The sequence below is a fragment of the Lagenorhynchus albirostris genome, chromosome 14, assembly GCF_949774975.1.
Source record: "Lagenorhynchus albirostris chromosome 14, mLagAlb1.1, whole genome shotgun sequence".
NCBI classification, from domain to species: Eukaryota; Metazoa; Chordata; class Mammalia; order Artiodactyla; family Delphinidae; genus Lagenorhynchus; species Lagenorhynchus albirostris.
This window is the reverse complement of record NC_083108.1, coordinates 80,380,396-80,401,625: the sequence shown is the minus strand read 5'-3', so window position 1 is coordinate 80,401,625 and position 21,230 is coordinate 80,380,396. Positions and strand designations below refer to the sequence as shown.

Here is a 21,230-nt window from a genome sequence, read left to right as displayed (position 1 = left end):
GTGGGGATGAAGATGGAGGGCCTGGGAGGCCGTGATGGGGCATTTGGAGCCTTGAGGGGCCATTGAAGGGTCTGGGCCCTGAACACTGAAATGGAAGCACTCAGGTATGTCCTCAGAGACCTCGTTTTTAAAAAATGATGAGGACATGGGGCAATTCTCAGTCAGTTCCCAGCATAAGCACTGATGAGGGAAGGAAGTGCAGGACTAATTCAAAGCTGGACAGCAGACTCTCAGGCCCAGGAAGGCGTGATCAACAGGTCACGTGTCCCACTGTTGTCTGTCTTGGGTAGGCGTTCAGACTAGCGTATTAGCGTATGCATTTCGCGCGGGTACACATGACAGCCGGGAGGGGTGTTAAGGAGATGAGTGGTATGGGCAGGGCCAAGCCCAGCCTGTCTCCGGGATGAGCACAGGGTGATCCTTCGCTGCACAGGCAGTGGTTAATCATAAATAATGGGTCTGGTCTGGAACTAGAGCTCAGAGCTCAATTTCCCCTACAGTAGTTGCCATGGTTCAATTCCAAGGATGATGTCGTTGCTTAGGACATTTTATTTTTCGTCACCCCCCCAACCCAGGTTTTTATTATGAAAAATGTTAAAGTTGAAAGAAGAGTACAATGAGTACCTGTATGCCTACCACCCAGATTCAACAGTTAGTAATTTTTGTCATATTTGCTTTATCAGTCTAGCCACCCACCCATCCATTTCTCTGTATATATTTTTAAATTTTATTTATTTATTTATTTATTTATTTTTGCTGTGTTGGGTCTTCGTTTCTGTGCGAGGGCTTTCTCTAGTTGCGGCGAGTGGGGGCTGCTCTTCATCGCGGTGCGCGGGCCTCTCACTGTCGCGGCCTCTCTTGTTGCGGAGCACAGGCTCCAGATGCGCAGGCTCAGTAGTTGTGGCTTACGGGCCTAGTTGCTCCGCGGCATGTGGGATCTTCCCAGACCAGGGCTCAAACCCGTGTCCCCTGCATTGGCAGGCAGACTCTCAACCACTGCGCCACCAGGGAAGCCCTCTCTGTGTTTTTTTTGCTGAACCACCCAAGAGTAAAAGTAGCAGACATCTTGACCCTTCAGCCCCTGAACATTTTGGCCTGCATCTCCTACATGATCACAATAATCCTACCGTTATTGCACCTGGAAAAGTTAATGCCAGTTCCTTAAGAGCATCTAGTGTGCAGGCCATATTCCAATTTTAGAACTTTAAAAAACATTTTAGAAGGTACACATGAACAACATCAGATATGATAACTTTAAAAAATTGTGAAACATTCATATAATAAAAATATGGACATCACAGAATCATAATTTCTCAAAATGTGGTACCAACACCACTTTAAATATATGAGATGATTTTAGGTGGTATTTGGACCAACATTTAAAAAATGTTTTAGGTTTAATTTATCATTGCATAGGAAAAACTATAACCAGCACACTAAACTCATGATTTCCTGGATATTATTACCCGGGATAAGGCTAAAAGTTTTTTTTTTTTTTCCCCGATACGCGGGCCTCTCACTGTTGTGGCCTCTCCCGTTGCGGAGCACAGGCTCCGGACGCGCAGGCTCAGCGGCCATGGCTCACAGGCCTAGCCGCTCCACGGCATGTGGGATCTTCCGGGACCGGGGCACGAACCCATGTCTCCTGCATCGGCAGGCGGACTCTCAACCACTGCGCCACCAGGGAAGCCCAAGGCTAAAAGTTTTAATACTAAGTCAATTTAAGGAAAAGTGTGAAATAAACAATAGTTTACATGGTATATAGATATGGCCAGATTATAAAAATGGTAGGCAAACAAGTGAAATTTGGGGAAATATAAAAGAAATCATAAAATGTAAAAGATAATTTTTGGCCCAGAATGGCATCCCCAGCATAATTTGCTCGCTTGGGGCCCCAGACCTGACACTGAATGGCTTTGGGCTGTTTCTGAGGAGATGGGTCGTTCTTTCAACAAACATTACAGTTTGTCAGGCCCTGTTCTAGGCTCTTCAAGGAATGAAACTCAAGCCCCCACCCCCCCACCCCCGCTCCCTCAGGGCACTTCATTGCTCTGGTGAGGATGGACAGACACACTCAGACCTAAGTATTAGGCATCGGCTTCCAAGGTGACAATATCATGGGAAGAAGCTAACCTGAGCAGGATCACGGGAGTCAGGAGTTCCAGGTTGGGGAATTGGGAAACAGAGTGGCTCCTCGAGATGCCTCACTGAGGTGACATTTGTGCAGGACAGTGGAGACCAGATGGCAGAGGACATTTCACACCATTGTAAAACTTTTCCTTTCACTCTGAGCGAGAAGGGAGCCCCTTGAGGGTTTTGAGCCGAGGAGTTGAATGAGCGTGTAAAGAACGTGACCCAAGCCTCAAAGAAGAGTTTCCTAAGCCATTTGGACCAGGCACCTTCATGGACAGAGTTTTTCACTTCTTGAGGTGGCAGTGTGGGAAGGAGCCATGCGATTTTGGTATGTGATTCCAGCGGTTTTGAAAAAAAATCCCGACACTGTTATTTTTTAGTTTCCAGCCACAGCTGTGTGTGGGGAGGACAGACAGGGCAGTCTGTGAAGCCAGGTTGCAGGTATCAGCAAGGGTTCTGCAACTGCAGGCCTGACCCTCAAAGGGTAGAGAATACGACTGGTATTTCTTGGGGTTAAAAACTTTGCACCACTGCTCGGCTCCAGGAGCGGTTAAACTGTAAGTGACTGAAAATAGACCTGTTTCAACAGGCCAGCTTCCCTCATGCTGACCGAGTTATAGTGCTTGGGAGGAAGCACAGAAATTCATGAAGCAGCTCTTGAAAGTTAAGTTTATATAACCAAGGTGGGAAAGAGAGAGCTGAGGGGACCAGCGCTCCTGTTGGTGGGAGCCTTACCTTCAGCGCCATTACTTTTGCTTCTAACCACAGCCTGAAGCCACAGCAGATTTCCCCTAACTACGGTTTGGCCAACACTGGTTGATGAACGTGAAAACAGGGTGGGGCCCTGGGGAAGTTAAGTTCCTTTTCAGGTCAGAATCTTTAAGCCCTCTTTTTGTCTGAGGAGCTGGCTCTTTCCCCTTGGCCACCTCAGCCCTTGGACAACCTTTGAAACAACCCTTCTTCCATAAGAAGCTCCAATGTGGGTAGATGCTTCCAGAAAACAGACAATTCCAAAGTCATTCTCCACTGGATTTTGAAATCCACTGTGCTGTTTGTTTCATTTCCTAAGGTACAGCTTCATATTCCCAGTTATATTTGTACAAGCAGAACAAAATTAAAATAACTACACCACATGACCCAGCAATGCCACTCCTAAGTATATACCCCAAAGAATTGAAAACAGATAGCCACACAAATACTTAACATGAAAGTTCATAGCAGCATTATTCATAATAGCCAAAATGTGGAAATAACCTAAATATCCATCAGTTGATGGATGGATAAACAAAATGTGGCCTATCCACACCATGGAATATTATACAGCCATAAAAAGGAACAAAGTACTGATACATGATACCACATGGATGAACCTTGAAAACATGCTAAGTGAAAAAGCCAGTTACCAAAGGTTGCATATTGTATGAGTCCACGTATATGAAATGTACAGAATAGGCAAGTCTATGGAAGCAGAAAGCGGATTAGTGGTTGCCAGGGGGCTAGGGGGAGGCACAGAGTTTCTTTTTAGGGGCTGAAAATGTTCTGGAAGTAGATAGAGGCGATGCTTTCACTGGAGGCAGTGGAATACTAAATGCCACTGAATCATGCATTTTAAAATAGTTTAACATTCTGAAAATTTCACCTCAACTTTTAGAAATGCAAAAAATAACCCACCCCCCCAACAACAAAAAAAACTGTGCATTCCCTGAATATGATTTATGTAATACTTGATGGTTTGGGGGCGGTCCCCACATACACAGGGCTGGGAGGAAGCTGGCAGGGAGTGAGGCATTTGTATGTCGCACATGACTGTGAGTCAAGAAGGGCCCATTTAGGAGGAATAGGATGAGTTGGCCTTTGAGGTGGTGGGGAGATCTCCATCCCCCACCTCTAGCTCCAAGTCTTGGTTTGGATTGAGAATCACAGGAAAGGGTTTGAGGGCCAGCTGACCACAGAGTGCTGAAGAGTTGGAACAATGTTCTCCTTTTTATTTATTTATTTATTTATTTTTGGCTGCGTTGGGTCTTTGTTGTGGTGCGCGGGCTTCTCATTGTGGTGGCTTCTCTTGTTGCAGAGCACGGGCTCTAGGCGTGTGGACATCAGTAGTTGCAGCACACAGGCTCAGTAGTTGTGGCACACAGGCTTAGTTGCTCCATGGCATATGAGATCTTCCCGGACCAGGGATCGAACCCGTGTCCCCTGCATTGGCAGGTGGATTCTTAACCACTGCGCCACCAGGGAAGTCCTATCCAACAATTCTTGATGTAGCCTGGCAGCTTGGAAAATGTGAGAGGGGTCATCGAAACCTGTTCTTGCTGTTTCTTGAATTGAAACTTTGTTAGGGTTCAGAAGTCCTCTAGGGCTACTTCTTTGTGCCTAAGTAAATTGATGTTTGGGTTGTGTCCCCTTAGACCTGTTCTGTGGCATAAGGTGGCTCAGGACCTGGGTGTGAGTGAGAGGACATAGTTTAGCATCAGTTAGATCCCTGGGAGTCGCCCCCACCCCGCAGGTATGAGAGGAAGATGAAAGGAGTCCAGGAGCCGCCCCCACCTGTCTCGGGTCTTCCTGCTTTGTTTTCTCTGGTAGAGGGTCCTCAGCTGTTTGAGGACTAGAAGTACAGCCAGGCTGGGGTCCCAGGGATACCAGAAATCTCTGACCCCTAGCCTCCTCATGGGAACTTAGAAAAGCAGAACCTTCCATGGTTTTGGTTCAGTGGACTGTTCCTCGCCCCAGCCCCAATGTTAGTTTCAGTGCTTCTTGGTGTTTCTAGGGGTGGTTGGGAGTTGGGGAGGAAGATGGATTTCCAAATTCCCAGTGTAACCATTCACCCCCTTCTCTATCCTACAGTGTTTGAACTGGTCAACCAAGGGTGAGTGTCCCCATTCCCAGCAGGTGTGATGCTTGAAGCTTCTTGAGCTGCAAAGCTGAGTGAGGTGGTGAGAGAGGGCAAAGGCCAGCGTGTCTGGTTTGCTTTTCATGCATGTATCGACTTTTCAGGCCTGTGATGGAAGTGCCCACCCTCAAACCGCTCTCTGAAGACCAGGCCCGTTTCTATTTCCAGGATCTGATCAAAGGCATCGAGTACTGTAAGTGGGGCCTGTGGGAGGACTCTCACCCAGGGGGTGCTTAGCATTTCCTGGTAGTGGATGGAAGGTGGAGGGTTTCTTATTTCCCTCCCGAAGCACAGGGAGGTGTGCGGGAAGAAGAACTGTCTGAGCTGCAGAGAGACCTGCTGGGGCCATGCCTCCTGCGAGCAGAAACCCTTCTTCCTGCCACACAGAAAAATTAAGAGCAATAGTGTTAGTGACTGTTTATCCAGCACTTTCTATGTGTCCCAGGCACTGTTAAGTGCCTTGCATCTTCCCTTATTCCCAACAACCCTGGGATCCTTTTAATCTCCTGGAACCTTAGTTCCTCATCTGTAAAATGGGAATAAAATATCTCTCGCCAGGTCGGCAATCCACCAGGACATCAGTAGTTCTGACTGGCAGGGTGTCCTTTCTGCCTCTGGTTGTTAAACATGTTGACTCGTACCCTTTGCCTATTACATAGGATTGTTGTGAGATTGAAATGGGGTGAATGGGAAGCACTTAACACAGGGCAAGGCCTCAGACTGGGCATTCAGCAAAGTCCGCTGCTGCTCCTATTACCAATGTCATCATTTCATCATCACCATCATCATCACCCTAGAAGTGCAGTTGGGTCTTCCAAGCCATAGGACTGTCCTCTCCCATGAGCTGACATCCAGGCAGGAACAGTTAGCCAAGTCCTCAGTCCTGTTGTGCTTCACACTTCAGATTGACCTGCTCCAGTCATTGTTGGTTTGGTGTTCAGGTCGAGTGGTGGCATTAGTAAATGAAAAGATGTTTGTCACAAGTCTTGAGGCTTCCAGCTGGGAGTCAAGCTCAACAAAAACTCTCCACGCACACGTGACTTAGACTGTAGCAGGCTGTTACCAATTGCTGTTGGCAGTCAGTGTTTCACTCCTCAGTTTGGAGGATGGGACAACTTCCTTAGAGACACTCCCCTTATCTTTCAGAGCTGTGGGTGTTCAGCAGGTTTGAGAGGGGAAGGCTGGGAAGGGCCTGGGACCCTGGGAGAACAGAGAGGTTCCTGCCTGTGTCTCTGAGCTGTGTGGGCCACATGGAGCTCCTCACGTGGTTTTCCTGCCCCCCTCTCTCCCATCCCGCCCCCAGTACACTACCAGAAGATCATCCACCGGGACATCAAACCTTCCAACCTGCTGGTTGGAGAAGATGGGCACGTCAAGATTGCGGACTTTGGCGTGAGCAACGAGTTTAAGGGCAGCGACGCCCTCCTCTCTAACACCGTGGGCACTCCCGCCTTCATGGCGCCTGAGTCGCTCTCGGAGACTCGGAAGATCTTCTCTGGGAAGGTAGGTTTGGCCCTGCCTGCAATGAGGAGTTCTGCCTGTGTTATGGTCCTTTCAGCTGTAAGTGACAAAAACCCAACTCACTGGCTTAAACAGTGAGTCCATTGGACCATGTGAATGAGGAGCGGGGTGCGTTTGTTTTCAGGCTTGGCTAGAAACAGGAATTCAAAGAGGAATCCATCTCTCCATCTCTTGTCTCTGTTTTCCTTTTTTAAAAAAAAATTTTGTCTGCACCACGTGCACACGGGATCTTACTTCCCCGGCCAGGGATGAACCTGTGCCCCCTGCAGTGGAAGCGTGGAGTCTTAACCACTGGACCACCAGGGAAGTCCCCTCAGCTCTGTTTTCCTGAATTGGTTTCCTCCCCGGGTGGATGGTCATCAGCAGCTCCAGACTACTTTCTACCAGTTTACCAGCCTCAATAGAAAGAGCTTTTTTTTTTTTATGAAGAGCTCCAGTGAAAATCCTGGGGTTGGCTCTGATTGGCCCAGTGTGGGTCATGTGCCCATCCTTGAACCAATCACTGTGCCTGGGGGAAGTGTTGCTCTCATTGGCCAGGCCTGGGTCCTGTGCCCACCCAGAGGCATGGGGTTTGGGGAGCAGGAATAGTCTCACCCAAACTCCCATGGACTGAGCAGTCAAGGAGACGTGGTTCCCCAAAGAAAAGCTGAAGGATTGGGTGCTGGACAGGTGAAAGCATTAGACGCCCTTTACTGCCCCTTGGCCCCTCACACGGAGCTCTTTGTCTTGCAGGCGCTGGATGTTTGGGCCATGGGTGTGACGCTGTACTGCTTTGTGTTTGGCCAGGTAACAGGGTGGGGTGTCCTGTGTCCTGGGTGTTGTGGGTTGCCCCCTTGGATGAATAGTTATCTCTCCTTGCAGGGAGATAGAACTTATTCACTTAAAAAGTTATTTCATTTTATTTCCACCATTAGACCTGAATATGAAAAAAGATGCCTTTCCAGATATACATAGCTGTATATGATAGTCATATGTGTGACAAAACGAACTGTTAAAACAGAAGGATTGGCAGAGGCTCTAGAGGTTGTAAATACAGTAGTTGATGAATTTAGGGCAAGGACAGCAAATGTGCCACCTCTACCCTCTCCTAAACTGCAGATAGGCATCACTAATCAATAACGGCACCCTTTCTTCCTGAGCCTGGTACTGCCTTGATGTTCTTCTCAACAGTGTTCCTAGAAGCTGTTGTTGGAGGACTAGAATTGGAATGGAAGTTAAAACCCGTTTGGCATCATTGATTTAGGGAGTGCTGTTTTGTCTTCTTTCTGTTGTTGTTCTTTTGTTGTTTTTATATAACTGACATTTAGGGGCTTCTATTTTAAACTCTGAAGTTCAGGTTGATTATGTGAGGATTATTCCTTTTCATGAGCTTGTACTCCTATTGAGGAAAGCTTAAGAAACTAGTCCCATGAGGAAGTAAAGGAGTTTATAATCTCCTCCCCCCACCCAACATTTGATGAGAACATTTTCGATCATATAGCCAAGTTGTTAAGAATTGTACCTCCTTACATACACTTCAGAGTGCAGTCATTAGCTAGAGCTCACTATTGGTGGTTTTCATTTTTTTCTTTGGGGGTAAAATTTACATATCATGGAACATACAGATCTTAAGTGTACTATTTAATGAGTTCTGTCAAATTGATTGCACACCTGTGCAATCCAAACTCTTATCTCGTTACTGCTCTTAATGAAATCATTTTCCTTGGACAGGAGTGGACCAGGTCACTTTCTGTGACCTCTTCCAACCTTCTGAGCGCCCCACATAAAGGTTTCTTTCTCCAGAACAATCCCTGAGCTCCTCCTGGGTCAGGCCCTCCACCAAGTGAAAGCATCAACTTGTCACCCAGGGGTGGTGCATGAACGGGCTTCAGAGTCAGCCTGGTCTAGGCTTTGCGCTTCCCAGGACACGGCACCTCTCTGAGCTTCTGGTTTTTTCTCTTCTGTAAAATGAGAATCATATTTACTATTTTTTATGGCTTCTGAGAGGATCAACAGAAATAATTCAAGCATTCATTAATTCAGCAGGTATTTATCGAGCCCCTACTTCGTGCCAGGGATGTTCCTGGGCACTGGGTGTCAGCAGTGAGCAAGACAGACAAATCTCTCTGTCCTCTTGGAGCTGATGTTCCAGTGCAGGAGTTAAACAGTGAACAAATTCTTTTTTTTTTTTTTAACATCTTTATTGGAGTATAATTGCTTTACAATGGTGTGTTAGCTTCTGCTTTATAACAAAGTGAGTCAGCTGTACATATACATATATCCCGATATCTCTTTCTTCTTGCGTATCCCTCCCTCCCACCCTCTCTTTCTTTTTTTTTTGGCCGCACCATGTGATATGCGGATCTTAGTTCCCCGACCAGGGATTGAACCTGTGTCCCCTGCAGTGGAAGCGTGGAATCCTAACCACTGGACCGCCAGGGAAGTCCCCAAATACATATGTAATATAATGTCAGGGGGAGGTGCTATGATGAGAAATCACATGGAGGTGGAGGGGGTGTCTGTTTTAGACAGGAGCTCCGGAAGGCCCCCCTGAGCGGGTGAGCTTTGATCAGACACCTGAAGGATGGGAGAAAACAAGCCACGCAGATGTTGGTGGGAAGAACATTCCGGGCAGAGGTAACAGCCAAATGAAATGTTGGTGCTGAGGAACCTCAGTACAGGGCCTGGTCCAGGCTAAGCCCTCACAAATCACAGCTGCTGCTGCTTTGTGTTTTGTACCGTTCTTTGTATTATTATTATTGTTCAACTGGCAGGTGGGTGAAAAGAGTGTTTGCTTTTGTATAAGTTGGTAAGTTAAAGCACAGCTACAGAGGAAAGCCAGTGTGGTTAGGAAGGCTCCAGCCCTTCTGGAAAGACAGTCCTGGTCCTTTTAGATCTTTGGGGAATGGGATCTGCTTTGTCCCTGGATTGGGCCACTGGGCTGTTTCTTTCTCTGCTGCAACCTGTGTGGAATGCTGCCTGCCCTTGCAGGACAGATGTGCCAGCCATTGATGGCCACCCCGTCCCTGACCTCTCTTTGCAGTGCCCATTCATGGATGAGCGGATCATGTGTTTACACAGTAAGATCAAGAGTCAGGCCCTGGAATTTCCAGATCAGTGAGTATTGTCCGTCTACCCCAAGTTGCCTTTCTCTCCGAGCCCTTGATGACGTCCTCCACCCCTGATGTATCTCCCATCCCCAGGCCTGACATAGCCGAGGACTTGAAGGACCTGATCACCCGCATGTTGGACAAGAACCCCGAGTTGAGGATCGTGGTGCCTGAGATCAAGGTACCTGGGGGCCGCTGCTGCCCCTTGGGGCATGTGCTGGAGGCTCAGCCTGTGTCCTCTGCTTGGAATTGTCTGGCTCAACCCTGCCTCGGTCAGGCCCCACGCCCCTCTGTTTACAGCACTGCGTCCTTCTTGGCACCACTGCCCTCCCATGTCCTGGGGCCTCTGGGGTGCTGGGGGCTTGTGGGGGAGGATTTGGGACTCGTGTTCACTGTGATTGTGGAAGTGGGATCCGCTGCCAGCCGAGGAGCTAGCGCTTGCTCCAACTGGCTTGGGCTGATGGCATCCACCCTCCCTAGACCGGACCAGACCAGGTTTCTGTGTGCTCCAGTGTGTGGCTGCTGCAATCCTGGGGTCTTTTTTTTTTTTTTTTTTTTGCGGTACGCGGGCCTCTCACTGTTGGGGACTCTCCCGTTGCGGAGCACAGGCTCCGGACACGCATGCTCAGCGGCCATGGCTCATGGGCTTAGTTGCTCCGCGGCATGTGGGATCTTCCCAGACAGGGGCACGAACCCGTGTCCCCTGCATCGGCAGGTGGACTCTCAACCACTGCGCCACCAGGGAAGCCCCTGGGGTCTTTTCTTAGACCCTGCCTGTCCCTTTGAGAAAGTACAGTTGGGGTGGGAGGAAGTTAGTGAGCAATCTGACCCCCCACCTCTGACCCCGGCCTGCTGAATTCCACTCTGTTGCAGAAAGCACTGTTAGAAGAGATCCCTACCCACCCCCTACAGCCCTGCCAATGCCACGTGCACACACATGGATCTTTAAGAAACCTAGAGATTTGCTTCGGGAGCTCCGAGGCACCTCAGCTAACTAGCAGTTGAAGAGGGGGCAGCCCAGAAGGTTACAGATAAGGGCTTGGACCCCAGGGGCAGGTGGTTGGGGGGCAGACCTCCGCCTGGGTCCTCTCCTGATTGTATCCTTCTCCCTGTGCCACCCCATGCCTCTGGTTCCCTTTCTGTGAAATGGGGAGGATGCTGCCTGCTCTGAGCTGAGCCTTCCAGGCATCAGGGAGAGTTGCTGAGGAGTGATGGGTGCTCCTCAGACAACCGTGCAACGCAGATGGCGAATTCCAGGCACTTCTGCCGAGACCTGGGGCCAGGTGGCGAATCCAGCCCGGCTCACGTTCTGGCCTCGTAGCTTCCTCCCATTGTCTGTCCTTCGTCTGTTTCACATTTCCTCCCACCTCGCTCTCCCCCCAGCCTCTGCCTGGCTTGCCTGCTCTCTTGCATGCCTGACCTCAGGCCACTGCCTCTCCCCTCCCGCGTCCCCTCCCTGGCTCCGTTCATAGGCAGGGTTCCTGGGAGCCAGTTGTGCCCGCCCCTCACGCCTCCTGTCATTCGTTGAAGCTGCACCCCTGGGTCACGAGGCACGGGGCGGAGCCGCTGCCATCAGAGGATGAGAACTGCACGCTGGTCGAGGTGACAGAAGAGGAGGTGGAGAATTCGGTCAAACACATACCCAGTCTGGCAACCGTGGTAAGGTGGGGCAAACCACTGCCTGAGAGCAGGGACAGAGAGCCCGCCGCAGGCCAGCGAGGATGAGCTGGGACGTGGGCGGGCCACTAAGAAGTAGACGTTGGGCCTGAGCGTCAGGGGATGGCCGGGTCTGCCCCTCACCTACAGCTACCAGCCTCTGGACCTTGGTCACACGTCAGGCCAGGTGGCCCCTGCATCTTCTAGTGCGAGCTCTGTCTACAGCCGGGTCCGAGGTTACTGTAGACAGGGGTAGCCCCTCTCTAAGAATTGTACTGCCCCTTCTGGAATTCCTGCTTTCAGAGCGTGTCAGGGGAGCAGGAGGGGAAGGACCAGGGCAGGTGCCCAGGGTGGCAGCTGGAGCCGAGGTCCCCAAGACGGGCTCCCCACTGGCTGGGTCTTCAGTCCCCAGAGCAGACGACTGAGCTCGTCTCATCTCTGCCCTGTGGGCAGCTGCCAGGGCTAGAGGCAGGGCCCCCACTTAACGTGCCTCAGAAAGCTCTTCCCGACTCCTGGGACCCCTTTTATGGCCTTACATATGGCCTTCCTGACCCAGGAAGAAGGAGCTAGAATTGGAGTCCTCAGGCCTAACCTCGAAGATTCAGGGAATCACCCACTTGCCAAGCCTCTGCCCAGAGGGTGTGTGGCTCCAGGAGGGAGACCAGGACCCTCAGGGCCCTGGGGCCCAGGCTGCCGTCCTAGGGGCAGAATCCGGTGGGCTGCCCCACCGTGGCCACCTCGGGAGTCCCGGGTGTGTTTGGCCAGCGTCAGCCCCAGCAGGCAGGCAGGGCCCTGGGCTCCGGGAGGGGAGGCTCTGCCGTGTCCAGCCTCGAGTGACCGCCCCCCCTTTAGGAGCCCCCAGTGCTGGCTCCTTCGCTCCCAGCTTTGCACCTCACCCTCTGCTTCCCCACACACTTTCTCTCTCCCTCCAAAACCTGAGCCCCCGGGTGGGGCATCCATTCACATCTTCCTCCTCCTTCCCAGCCAGTGGCCTCTGCACGGTCTTTGCTGTTGAACACTCACCCACACACACACCCTCCTTCTCATCCACCCGCTCGCTGCACCCACGTCCCGAGCCTGCCGTTGGGAAGGCAGCTGACGTCGGGCTCCCAGCGTCCACCCCGGGTTATTCTATTCCTGGTTGTGGGTATTCTTGGGAGAAGGCGTCTGACCCTAGAGGTCTGAAATAGGCCTTGATTATTCAGGAAGCACTTCTTGAACACTGAGTGGTTTCCCCAGGCCTGTGTTGGGAGCAGGGGATAACAGAGATGAATACAACAAACATGGTGCCTGCGGACGCTGGGCAAAGAACCAACAAGTAAATTATGCAAGTAACAGAGGGGCTGCAAGGGGTACGCCTAAGAGGGGAATGCAGCCCAGGTGATGGATTGGAGGAGGCCTCTTGGAAGATGCACGCTGAGAGGATGGCGGGGTGTTAATCAGGCCGAGAGAGGGTAAAGGGCAAAGGCATTCCTGGAAAAGGGAACAGCAAACGCAGTGATCCTCTGGTGGGATCATGTCCATGAGAAACCTCAAGAAAGCCAGGGTGGCTGAAGTGGGGCAAAGAAGGGAGGGTGGCGTGAAGCTGGACGGGAGGTGGGGCCAGGCCACACAAGGCCTGAGGCCACAGCAGAGGTTTAAGTCTTGGTCCCAAGAGGTTTGATTCAGGGGAGCGGCATGACCATTATTGGCCTTGGGAAGGTCCCACGTGGAGAATGGACTGTGGGGGGCAGGGAGGAAGTGAGGGCTTCAGCAGCTGTCTGAGAAGGAGGGGCTGGAGCGGGGAGGCCCAGGCCCTCCCCTGGCACCCAGGGTGTGCCGGGCACGGGGTTACAGAGGTGAACAAGGGACAGTGTCAGCTCTCGTGGGGCTCCCGGCCTCATAAGGAAGATGGATCTGGAAAGAAAGAATCACTCTCCTGTGCCATCACACGGTGACAGGCCAGCGGGTAGAGGAGCAGGCGTGGCAGGCGCCACAGGGCAGGAGCCCCTTTCGCTGGGTCCTGAGGACTGGGGAGGCCAGTCTCACCGGGGGGATGGTTCCTGCACAGGCTCAGAGGAAGCAGGCCGTGTGTTCCAGGAGCCACAGAGCTCGGGCCTTGGCAAGGGAGGGACCTTGAGTGCTTGCCAAGGGGCACAGCCTTCATTCTCTAGCTCAGCGTTTCTCTTTTCTTTCTTTTTTTTTTTTTTAAATTGAGGTAGAATTCATGTAACATAAAATTAACCACTTAAAGTGAACAATACGGTGGCATGTAGTACATTTACAATATTGTGCAACCATCACCTGTGTAGTTCTGAAACATTTTCATCATCCCAGAAGAAACCCCGTACCTGTTAGCACTCACTCTCTGTTCTCCCCTCCCCCCAGCCCCTGGCATCCATCAGTCTGTTTTCTGTCTCTGTAGATTTGCCTGTTCTGGACATTTCATATAAATGGAGTCATACAGTATGTGATTTTTTGTGTTTGGTTTCTTTCACTCAGCATAATGTTTTCGAGGTTCATCCACATTGTAGCCAGTCATTCCTTTCTAGGGCTGAAAAGTATTCCATTGTGTGGCTAGAGCACATTTTGCTTATCCATTCATCAGTTGATGGACATTTGGGTGTTTCCACCTTTTAGTGGTTTTTTAAACACTTTTTTTTTTTCCTTTTTAGCAGCAAACCCTTTAAAAAAAAAATCCACAAGCTCAGTCAGTACATGAAACAGCTTGAAGAGGCATCATGCTCTGCTTGGAAGGAGGCCAGAGCCTTACAGGGTGTTGAGGCCACCTCCTTGAAAATTCCTTCATGAAATACAGCAGGCAAAAGCATCGCCATGAACCTTCCATGACTCCCTGACTGGTAACAGGATAAGTTCCAAACTCCTATGGGTGAGAGATACCAAGTCAGGGAGTAAGGGAATCAGATCTGGGTTTCAGAAAGGATGGGCTGAAGGGAAGACTGGAAGGCAGAGGAGGGAAGCTGAGCAGTGGCTGAGGGACATGATGGAGGGATATTACCTTCTCCCCAAAGATCCCCTCCTCTGGCAGGTGTTTCCCAGCCAAGCTGCGGACCCAGTCTGTCTTAGGGTGGATGGGGTGGGGGACACCAAAGTGTTCCCACTCACGACAGTGGACATGCCAGCTCCCAGTGCCTCTCAGACTTACAAAAAGGACTCTCGGGACCTCTGACCTCTCTTGCCCTCACACCACAGCAGCCCGTGGACTGGCCACCCTCAGTGTCCTGGGATGTTTCCTCAGCTCCTTAGACTGAGACAGATGTTTCTCATCCTCAGCTAAAATGCAGCCCCCTGAGAAACTGGTACCATTTTGTATTGTTAGTGGGACTGTAAAAAACTGTGTAGCCACTGTAGAAAACAGTCTGGCAGCTCCTAAAAATGTTAAACATAGAGTTACCAAATGATCCAAGAATTCCACTCCTAGGTGTACACCCAAGAGAAACGAGAACATTTTGTGTGGAAAGTGTCCACACAAAAACTTGTACACAAATTGTTCATAGCAGCATTAGTCAAAATAGCCCCGAAGTGGAAACAGTCCAAAGGATGAATGAATAAACAAAATGTGGCATATACACACAAAGGATTATTACCAGGCCATAAAAAGGAATAAAGCAATGATTCGTGCAGCAGCGTGGATGGACCTTGAAAACATGCTGAGTGAAAGAAGCCAGACCCCAAAGGCCACGTACTGAATGATTCCATTTATATGAAATGAGAATAGACAAACTCATAGAGACAGAAAGTGGATTGGTGGTTGCCAGGGGCTGGAGGGGAGGAGGAATGGGGACTGACTGCTAATGGGTACTGGGTTTCTTTTCGGGGTGATGTAAATGTTCTGAAATTAGACAGTGGTGATGTGAATATGCTAAAAACCGTTGAATTGTACACTTTAAAATGGAGACTTTTTTGCTGTGTGAATTACATTTCAGTTAAAAGTGCAGTGACTCCCATCCCCCTCCCAGGATTATACCTGGGAAGCAATAGTTGGTTACTTGTTGCGTTGGTTGTAGATGGCTTTCACCAAAAATAAAGGCCTGGCCTTGAAGATGAGACAGGTTGATGGGCCAGGAGGGCATGTCCAGTGATGGCTCAGGTGAGACAGATGGTACCAGGGGTACTGGACGGACAGTACAGGCCAGCTTTCCTGGAGCACAGCGTCCCCTGGCAGTTGAGTAGGCAAGACTAGCTTATGCCAGGCCTTGAATGTCAGACTGAGGAGTTTAGACCTTATCTTGTTGGCAGCCAGGGAGCCGTGGAGATTTGAGGAGCAGGCCAGTGAGACTTGTGATGGCTGTGGCTGCTATATCCCTGGTGGGTGTCTCTCAAAGGCCCACCATCAGCCACAAGCCCTGGGAGCTGGCAGGCAGCGGGGGTGGGCTGTGGGGAGAAAGGAAGAGGTAGATGGGACTCGTGGAGTCGCACGAGGGAGGATGCTGCCTGGAATCTCCCCCATGTGGCCGAGCCTCCTCTTCTTTCCTCCAGATCCTGGTGAAGACCATGATACGAAAACGCTCCTTCGGGAACCCGTTTGAGGGCAGCCGGCGGGAGGAGCGCTCGCTGTCAGCGCCTGGAAACCTGCTCATGTGAGTGTCCACCTGCCTTCCTCCGGGGTGGGGAGCTGGAGGCTGAACGCAGGGCAGCCCTGCCCGGCCGACTCTGTGTGGGCCCAGCCCTGCAGCGGCCGTGTCCAGAAAGACTCAGACCAGCCCCACTGGGCACACTGGGGAGACCCGAGCAGCCGCTGGCTTTGGTTTTGCCCCACCCTGGACTCAGCCCACCTCCTTTGCTGACAGCTAATCCACAGGGAAGTTTGACCTTTCTCAGGGGGACTTGCACTTTAACGAGGGTGGGGGAGTGGCTGACAATCAGAAAGGCTGTTTGACCCCAAAGCATGCATGCTTGACGGTGGGATTTTGTCCCTGCGGTGGGTGAGCAAGGCCAGTCTCGCTCATGGGACCCCGTGTCTCACGGCGGAGAGGTGTCCTGCTCCTAACTGCCCTGGCAACAGCTCCGTGAAGCTGGTGTTCGGGGTCTGAGTGTCTCTGGGGTGGGGGACAGGAATTCCATGGGTCCCAAGTGTCCCTTCTCACTTCCCTTTTCCCTCCCCTCTGGCGATTCCAGCAAAAAACCCACCAGGGAGTGTGAGCCCCTGTCTGAGCCCAAGGTAACGCCTGCCTGCCTGTGCCTTAGCCTCTGCCAGGGCCTGGGGGCGGGGGCAGCTGCAGAGCACGGGGCATCCCCACCCAGGTGGACGTTCCTTCCAGCCCAGGCTGCTGTGCCCAGGCTCACCTTGGGCCTCCGGACCCAGGAAGAAAACGAGGGGCATCCAGGGGCTTGGACCCGACGGTGGGTTGTGCATGTGGGCTGAGGCTGCGGGTGCATGGCGCTCCACCTGGAATGCCTGTGAACTCACCCAGGTCTTAGACCTAGTCGGGCACCCACATGTGCTCAGTGCACGTCAATGGCATTGAAGCTGTGTCACGGCCGAGGCAGCCCCTACTCTGGGTCAGCGGTCAGAGCCTAGATCGGGCATGCTGCGCTCGGGGGCTCCCCCCTGGGGCTCTCCAGCATCCACCCTTTCTTCTCTGATGGGTTAAGACCTAGAAAATAAGTCCCCTTCCAGCCTGTTGCAAATGAGTGTGAGAGTCCCCTGCCTCTGGGGAGGATCCGGACCTTTTCACCAGTCAGCCAGCCTCTTTCAAACACATACCCAGCTCATTAGTCCCAGCGCCTCCCAGGACAGATGAGAATTTTTGTCCCTGCAAGACTGAGGTGACAAATACTTGCACCCCTGCTGCCACTTGGCCCCCACCCCATGCCTGTGGCAGGACAGCAGTCCCAGTACTCTGCGCACTGAGCCCAGCTCACCACCTCATTATCAGCTGGGAGCTCCAGGCAGCCATTTCTAAGTTTTAAAAGCAGCTTTATTGAGCTATAAATCACATACCCATTTAGAGTGTATAATTCAATAGTTTTTAATATGTTCACAAAGCTGTGTGACCATCACCACAATCAGTTTTAGAACATTTCCATTAGCCCAAGAAGAAACCCTGTACCCTTAGCGCTCACCACCCACTCCCCCGTTCCCCAGCCAGCACGAATCTACTGTCAGTTTCTATAGATTTGCATATTCTGGACATTTCATATAAATGGAATCATATAGTATGTGGCCTTTGTGTCTGGCTTCTTTCACTCAGCATAATGTTTTCAAGGTTCATCTATGATGTAGCATGTGTCAGAACTTCATTCCTTTTTTTTAAAAATTATTATTTTTTATACAGCAGGTTCTTATTAGTCATCAATTTTATACACATCAGTGCATGTCAATCCCAATCGCCCAATTCAGCACACCACCATCCCCACCCACCCCGGGGTTTTCCCCCCTTGGTGTCCATATGTTTGTTCTCTACATCTGTGTCTCAACTTCTGCCCTGCAAACCGGTTCATCTGTACCATTTTTCTAGGTTCCACATACATGCGTTAATATACGATATTTGTTTTTTTCTTTCTGACTTCACTCTGTATGACAGTCTCTAGATCCATCCACGGCTCAACAAATGACTCAATTTCGTTCCTTTTTATGGCTGAGTAATATTCCATTGTATATATGTACCACACTTCTTTATCCATTCGTCTGTCGACGGGCATTTAGGTTGCTTCCATGACCTGGCTATTGTAAATAGTGCTGCAATGAACACTGGGGTGCATGTGTCTTTTTGAATTATGGTTTTCTCTGGGTATATGCCCAGTAGTGGGATTGCTGGATCATATGGTAATTCTGCTTTTAGTTTTTTAAAGAACCTCCATACTGTTCTCCATAGTGGCTGTATCAATTTACATTCCCACCAACAGTGCAAGAGGGTTCCCTTTTCTCCACACCCTCTCCAGCATTTGTCATTTGTAGATTTTCTGATGATGCCCATTCTAACTGGTGTGAGGTGACACCTCATTGTAGTTTTGATTTGCATTTCTCTAATAATGAGTGATGTTGAGCAGCTTTTCATGTGCTTCTTGGCCATCTGTATGTCTTCTTTGGAAAAATGTCTATTTAGGTCTTCCGCCCATTTTTTGATTGGGTTGTTTGCTTTTTTAATGTTGAGCTGCATGAGCCGTTTATATATTTTGGAGATTAATCCTTTGTCCATTGATTCGTTTGCAAATATTTTCTCCCATTCTGAGGGTTGTCTTTTCGTCTTGTTTATGGTTTCCTTTGCTGTGCAAAAGCTTTGAAGTTTCAGTAGGTCCCATTTGTTTATTTTTGTTTTTATTTCCATTACTCTAGGAGGTGGATCAAAAAAGATCTTCTTGTGATTTATGTCAAAGAGTGTTCTTCCTATGTTTTCCTCTAAGAGTTTTATAGTGTCCGGTCTTACATTTAGGTCTCGAATCCATTTTGAGTTTATTTTTGTGTATGGTGTTAGGGAGTGTTCTAATTTCATTCTTTTACATGTAGCTGTCCAGTTTTCCCAGCACCACTTACTGAAGAGACTGTCTTTTCTCCATTGTATGTCCTTGCCTTCTTTGTCATAGTTTAGTTGACCATAGGTGCGTGGGTTTATCTCTGGGCTTTCTATCTTGTTCCATTGATCTGTGTTTCTGTTTTTGTGCCAGTACCATATTGTCTTGATTACTGTAGCTTTGTAGTATAGTCTGAAGTCAGGGAGTCTGATTCCTCCAGCTCCGTTTTCTTCCCTCACGACTGCTATGGCTATTTGGGGTCTTTTGTGTCTCCATACAAATTTTAAGATTATTTGTTCTAGTTCCGTAAAAAATGCCATTGGTAATTTGATAGGGATTGCATTGAATCTGTAGATTGCTTTGGGTAGTACAGTCACTTTCACAATATTGATTCTTCCAATCCAAGAACATGGTATATCTCTCCATCTGTTGGTATCATCTTTAATTTCTTTCATCAGTGTCTTATAGTTTTCTGCATACAGGCCTTTTGTCTCCCTAGGTAGGTTTATTCCTAGGTATTTTATTCTTTTTGTTGCAGTGGTAAATGGGATTGTTTCTTTAGTTTCTCTTTCAGATTTTTCATCATTAGTGTATAGGAATGCAAGAGATTTCTGTGCATTAATTTTATATCCTGCACCTTTACCAAATTCATTGATTAGCTCTAGTAGTTTTCTGGTGGCATTTTTAGGATTCTCTATGTATGGTATCATGTCATCTGCAAACAGTGACAGTTTTACTTCTTCTTTTCCAATTTGTATTCCTTTTATTTCTTTTTCTTCTCTGATTGCCATGGCTAGGACTTCCAAGACTATGTTGAATAATAGTGGTGAGAGTGTACATCCTTGTCTTGTTCCTGATCTTAGAGGAAAGGCTTTCAGTTTTTCAACACTGAGAATGATGTTTGCTGTGGGTTTGTTGTATATGGCCTTTATTATGTTGAGGTAGGTTCTCTCTATGCCCACTTTCTGGAGAGTTTTTATCATAAATGGGTGTTGAATTTTGTCAAAAGCTTTTTCTGCATCTATTGAGATGATCATATGGTTTTTATTCTTCAATTTGTTAATATGGTGTATCACATTGATTGATTTGCGTATATTGAAGAATCCTTGCATCCCTGGGATAAATCCCACTTGATCATGGTGTATGATCCTTTTAATGTGTTGTTGGATTCTGTTTGCTAGTATTTTGTTGAGGATTTTTGCATCTATATTCATCAGTGATATTGGTCTGTAATTTTCTTCTTTTGTAGTGCCTTTGTCTGGTTTTGTTATCAGGGTGATGGTGGCCTCCTAGAATGAGTTTGGGAGTGTTCCTTCCTGTGCAGTTTTTTGGAAGAGTTTGACAAGGATGGATGTTAGCTCTTCTCTAAATGTTTGATAGAATTCACGTGTGAAGCCATCTGGTCCTGGACTTTTGTTTGTTGGAAGATTTTAAATCATAGTTTCAATTTCATTACCTGTGAAGGTCTGTTCATATTTTCTGTTTCTTCCTGGTTCAGTCTTGGAAGCTTATCCCTTTCTAAGAATTTGTCTGTTTCTTCCAGGTTGTCCATTTTATTGGCATAGAGTTGCTTGTAGTAGTCTCTTAGGATGCTTTGTATTTCTGTGGTGTCTGTTGTAACTTCTCCTTTTTCATTTCTAATTTTATTGATTTGAGTCCTCTCCCTCTTTTTCTTGATGAGTCTGGCTAATGGTTTATCAATTTTGTTTATCTTCTCAAAGAACCAGCTTTTAGTTTTATTGATCTTTGCTATTGTTTTCTTTGTTTCTATTTCACTTATTTCTGCTCTGATCTTTATGATTTCTTTCCTTCTGCTAACTTTGGATTTTGTTTGTTTTTCTTTCTCTAGTTCCTTTAGGTGTAAGGTTAGATTTTTTTATTTGAGATATTTCTTGTTTCTTGAGGTAGGCTTGTATAGCTATAAACTTCCCTCTTAGAACTGCTTTTGCTGCATCCCATAGGTTTTGGATGGTCGTGTTTTCAGTGTCATTTGTCTCTAGGTATTTTTTGATTTCCTCTTTGATTTCTTCAGTGGTCTCTTGGTTATTTAGTAACGTATGGTTTAGCCTCCATGTGTTTGTGTTTTTTAAGTTTTTTCCCCTGTAATTCATTTCTAATCTCATAGCATTGTGGTCAGAAAAGATGCTTGATATGATTTCAGTTTTCTTAAATTTACCGAGGCTTGATTTGTGACCGAGGATGTGATCTATCCTGGAGAATGTTCCGTGTGCACTTGAGAAGAAAGTGTAATCTGCTGTTTTTTGATGGAATGTCCTATAAATATCAATTAAGTCTATCTGGTCTGTTGTGTCATTTAATGCTTGTCCTTCCTTATTTATTTTCTGTTTGGATGATCTGTACATTGGTGTAAGTGAGGTGTTAATGTTCCCCACTATAATTGTGTTACTGTCGATTTCCTCTTTTATAGCTGTTAGCAGTTGCCTTATGTATTGAGGTGCTCCTATGTTGGGTGCATATATAATTGT

The 21,230-nt window shown here is 48.6% G+C and overlaps 1 protein-coding gene across 4 annotated transcripts in view; it reads left to right on the top strand.

The window, feature by feature from the left end:
* Positions 1 to 21,230, top strand: part of CAMKK2 (calcium/calmodulin dependent protein kinase kinase 2) — a 53,331-nt gene that overhangs the window by 27,679 nt on the left and 4,422 nt on the right. The window contains exons 8-16 of one of the 4 annotated variants that reach the window (XM_060170795.1): positions 4,978 to 4,999; positions 5,128 to 5,216; positions 6,327 to 6,526; positions 7,277 to 7,330; positions 9,567 to 9,640; positions 9,727 to 9,814; positions 11,164 to 11,292; positions 15,769 to 15,869; positions 16,408 to 16,450. In XM_060170795.1, the coding sequence (XP_060026778.1) occupies positions 4,978 to 4,999; positions 5,128 to 5,216; positions 6,327 to 6,526; positions 7,277 to 7,330; positions 9,567 to 9,640; positions 9,727 to 9,814; positions 11,164 to 11,292; positions 15,769 to 15,869; positions 16,408 to 16,450 (800 nt within the window). The remainder of the gene's footprint in view (positions 1 to 4,977; positions 5,000 to 5,127; positions 5,217 to 6,326; positions 6,527 to 7,276; positions 7,331 to 9,566; positions 9,641 to 9,726; positions 9,815 to 11,163; positions 11,293 to 15,768; positions 15,870 to 16,407; positions 16,451 to 21,230) is intronic. The other 3 variants (XM_060170797.1, XM_060170796.1, XM_060170798.1) reach the window with 3 other exon arrangements.